The 4,742-nt window shown below is 44.0% G+C and overlaps 1 protein-coding gene across 1 annotated transcript; it reads right to left on the reverse strand.

Moving 5' to 3' along the window:
* Positions 1 to 1,175: 1,175 nt before the first annotated feature.
* Positions 1,176 to 1,844, reverse strand: LOC115017735 (extensin-like). Its single transcript, XM_029446422.1, has one exon. It carries the CDS (start codon positions 1,842 to 1,844, stop codon positions 1,176 to 1,178), a length of 669 nt encoding a protein of 222 aa, XP_029302282.1.
* Positions 1,845 to 4,742: the final 2,898 nt, after the last annotated feature.

Consider the following 4,742-nt stretch of genomic DNA (forward strand, 5'->3'; position numbering starts at 1 on the left):
TCAATCAGTCCAGCAAATTTTATTTGCTTTTGCTCCCTTGGGAGAGGTACATGTATGTGTGTGTGTGTGTGTGTGTGTGTGTGTGTGTGTGTGTGTGTGTGTGTGTGTGTGTCTTCAGTCTGTGCTTTTATGATATGACACCAGAGGAAAACACTCTGCTGTGTCTGTTTGTCTAGACCCGTAAAAAACAAAATGCAGAAAAGTGAGAAAGTCTGATCTTGTTAAATAAAAGAGAGACTTGGTTGCACTGTGTGTGTGTGTATGTGTGTGTGTGTGTGTGTGTGTGTGTGTGTGTGTGTGTGTGTGTGTGCGTGCGTGTGTGTGCCTGTAAATCAGATTGATTGCAGCTATAATTAAATTGTATGTGCTCCCAGAGATCATGTCTCTCCCTCTGCTCCTCGTTCTCCCTCTCTGTTACGGGAAGCAGGAAACGTTCATGTTGCTGGTGTCTCTCAATATTTCTTCCATTTTCCCGACAGACACGACAGGAAGTTGTATTACATGATGTTGTATTACACTCATCCAGTGTGTGTAAGGCTCATGTTTTCAGTTTTAATTGACAAAAAGGGGAATTCAGGCAAAATAATGTTGTTAAACATCAGATTAGATTAGATTAGATTAAAATGACATTTGCAGAGTAAACAAGCTTTTATTCCATAACCATTTATTAACCATTAACTCTTCTAATTGCTTCATGAGAACATATTTAAAGGGGACATTTCACTGTTTCAACAACATGGGATTCAACAAGCCTCTCAGATGTGGCTCCCCTCCCTCATGCAGGCTCATTAGAATACACCCCCCCCATCTGAGTGTCTCCACCCACGGCTCATGAACAACCTTTGCAATGCGAGCAGACTGGGCCTCAAGGCTGTGCTTTGACTTTTTTAAGTGTGCTCAGCAAATGTTACTCAAACTTAAACAGTGCATCTGTTGAGGACTATTTTCAGCTTCAGATTAATACACACTTGGTGCTGAAGTGAGTATTTACTGCGGGGCAGAGCAGTGAAGCCTATGCGGAAAAATGTGCAGTTCATCAAATGGCCACTTGGGGCTCCACGAGGAAGTCAATCCTCATAGATGTTTAACCGCGTTAATTTCCCTATTCCTGTGTACGGCCGATGAATGTTTATATATCCTCCCATTGTCATTATATTAAGGCTTAACGTTACGTATTATTGGGGCCGTGGTTGCTTTGAGTAGTGAGGGAACGTAGTGCGGGAACGTAGTGGGGGAACGTAGTGAGGGAACGTGGTGCGGGAACGTAGTGCGGGAACGTAGTGAGGGAACGTAGTGCGGGAACGTAGTGCGGGAACGTAGTGAGGGAACGTAGTGCGGGAACGTAGTGCGGGAACGTAGTGCGGGAACGTAGTGCGGGAACGTGGTGAGGGAACGTGGTGCGGGAACGTAGTGCGGGAACGTAGTGGGGGAACGTAGTGCGGGAACGTAGTGAGGGAACGTAGTGCGGGAACGTAGTGCGGGAACGTAGTGCGGGAACGTAGTGGGGGAACATAGTGAGGGAACGTAGTGCGGGAACGTAGTGCGGGAACGTAGTGCGGGAACGTAGTGGGGGAACGTAGTGCGGGAACGTAGTGGGGGAACGTAGTGCGGGAACGTAGTGGGGGAACGTAGTGCGGGAACGTAGTGGGGGAACGTAGTGGGGGAACGTAGTGCGGGAACGTAGTGGGGGAACGTAGTGCGGGAACGTAGTGCGGGAACGTAGTGGGGGAACGTAGTGGGGGAACGTAGTGGGGGAACGTAGTGCGGGAACGTAGTGGGGGAACGTAGTGGGGGAACGTAGTGCGGGAACGTAGTGGGGGAACAGTACTTGTTGGTCGGATCATTGTTGCTTTGGTCTTTTTAAGAGACTTAATAACAATAAGACAAATCTGGAATATCACCAGACTAATTCTTTAAGCCAGTCTTTTGAGTGAAAATTTGTAAAGACTAAAAATAATCCGCTCTAAGTGTATTTGTGTACATTGTGTTTGAGCACACACAGAGGCTTAACGATGCTATGACACATCCTAAGGTCTCACACACTGTCCACATGTATTTAATCTGTAACAGATCAGGATGATGAAGGAGGAAGAAAAACCCTGAAAACAAATAAAGTTTTCCTCCTTTATTCATATTCATTTGGATGCTTTTAATTATAGTCAGAATACCAAGCTAACACCTTCTCATGCTCTCATCTAATCCAATCCTTTAGTGACGGAGAGGACTGGGAGATAAGAAGTCTAAGCAGATGGGCCTCCACCCAAAGCTCCATTGTAATTTCTTCTTAAAGAGGGAAGGATTGGCTGCATGATCACAGTTGGCGCCTGAAGTTGGCATTTGTGAGACTGACACTGTGATGTGAATTTTATTATTCTCTGTAATGAGCTGACAGTTATTGCATTGTTGTGCCTTAATTATGTTGGATTGGAATTGCCTTTTCGATTACGAGGAGCCACCTTCAAGACTATTTAATTTTCTCGCTTCTCTAATTCCCCATCACCTGCCATAACACCCCCCTGCCGGCGCGCCAGAATGTGGGAAGCGACTCCAACATGGTGTATTTACTTTAAAAGGCATGCATGAACACTCTTAGTGTGTGAATGCACAAGACATCCTAAATGATTGCTTCACTCCTGGGTCCTTTCATTAAAACATTAGAAGTGCACCGTGGAAAGGAGCATCGTTAAGGAACGTATGAGAACTGAAAACCTGAGGTGTGAAATCATCAAACAAGGACACAACCCTGAGGGATACTGAGATATATTATGTATATATTGTATATTGTCAACCCTTAATCTCCCTGCAGAGAATGTTTGTACTGTAAGTTAAGTTTTCTTAAAGTTGTTAGTGTTATGTCTCTGCAACTTTAGGGGATTGGCCAACAATCCAAAACCTAATGGGAAGCTGGGCTCTATAATCATCTGTAGGTTTACTAATGGGTTTTATTCAGTCATCTGTATATTTTTGATTTGCACAGTCTGCATATTAACTGCGGTAAATTCAAATCAACAGAGTAATCACTTCGGTCTGGGTCACTTTTCTCACTTTCTGTGCCAAGCAACGTTTTCTGCCACTGAATATTCATTCTTCAGGCCGTCACACACCGTGACGGATACTGGCCTGTGAATAATATATCTCTACGGCTTTTATTGTGAAAGGCTGGAATGGAAAGCTACACCAACTACAGCCTCCAGGGCGCTGACGATGGGCTCCAACAGATCTACGTCCACACTAAAGAGGATAATATGAAACATTACCAGATACAACAATCACATTTATGTTCTACTGTACATCTTACTGGAGTTTGATAATACCGTTAACATTTTTATAATTTAACCTCAATGTTTATTCAAGTTCTTAATGCAGGTGACTTGAATACTGGATGTTGTGAATATGTATCAATACTTTCAAAAACTACTATTACTCAAAAACATGTTGCACAAAAGTTGCTTCCGCGCAACGTGATTGGTCGATGCCTTTATTCGCGGTGAGAAAGCTAAAGTAAAATTGACGTCTTCCGGAAATAAAACAAAAGTAATATTCTTGTCTGTGTGGAAGTGTTCATGAAAAAAAACAATAGTTCCAAAAAATATATGGACGCACAAAAAAAAGGCTCCGGCGTGCAAAGGCAGATTTTTCCGATTTTAATATTTTTAGGAATGTAGGATGAATTGCGTCACTTGAGAAAAACAATCTGGTGGAGTCGAGTTAGTTTAGCAGATCATCTCTGACAAGCAGCTTGAGGCTACATTAGCCACTACTAGCGTAACACACCCAAATCTCCGACTGTCTAGTTGCATTGTGGGTAATGTAGACGGCAGGTTTTAAGGAGAAAAAGACGATGTGTCTGATTCTGCTGGATTAATCTGATTCTTGTTACAGGAGTTCACTTTGAAGGTTTCCATAAGTTTGGAACAAACTAAGTCTTCTCTCCGAGGCGCTCGTCCTCCGTTGTTCAGTGATGGCGGTCGTTGTCACACGCCTGGTCGTTGCGTGTGAGCGAGTCGGTATGTTTGTCAAGTTGTTTCAGAAAGTTGCAAAAATTGTCAGATGCAGCCCCCCTGCAATTTGTATGTCAGAACACCGTGCAGGGAAGGAGTTCCAGTCACTGTTTGATATCTGACACGCAGTTTGTGTGAAGTACGTTGAGTTTGCACATCAGACGGATTCGTTATCACCAGTCCTGCCAGATGCTGTTAAGTGGCCCAACATCTATGTTTTAGACTTAATACTAATATCATTTAGTTTGAACTTGTGTCACTTCATCCAGAGACTTTTCTGTTCTCGCTCTGTCATCTATTGTCGTCCAGTTCAGTGCGATCAAATGAAAAGCGGCGGTGAAGCCGTGGGGAGCTGCGGTCTGTCCTGTTGTGCTTCGTCAGTCTCTGCGGCTTCACGCCGAGCATCAGTAGGTGTGATTGTGAAGCACCCAAACTTTCAGAGCTGATGATCAACATCTCCCTCACAGAATTTAATTAATCTCAAAACACCAACTACTCATGACTTGGCTCCCCTGTGGATTGTTAATAGTCTGATGATTCAGATCAGGTATTGTTGGAGTGCTCTTGATGGCTAATTGGGTATAAAATAAACTCAAAAAGTAAAAGTTATTTCCCGCTGAAGCGTGCCTGTTATTTTGGAGGCGAGATAGAGTATCAAGTGAAGCCCAGCGCTCTGCCGCTGCATGTGAATGTATCCAGATACGGAGCTCTGTGGGCTAGCAGAGAGAGAAACGCCACAGG

The sequence above is a fragment of the Cottoperca gobio genome, chromosome 13 (genome assembly GCF_900634415.1).
Source record: "Cottoperca gobio chromosome 13, fCotGob3.1, whole genome shotgun sequence".
Taxonomy (NCBI): domain Eukaryota; kingdom Metazoa; phylum Chordata; class Actinopteri; order Perciformes; family Bovichtidae; genus Cottoperca; species Cottoperca gobio.

What these genes read in the sequence shown, in the direction of transcription:
- LOC115017735 (XM_029446422.1), bottom strand. Translation starts at nt 1,844, where the DNA reads ATGATCCGACCAACAAGTACTGTTCCCCCACTACGTTCCCGCACTACG.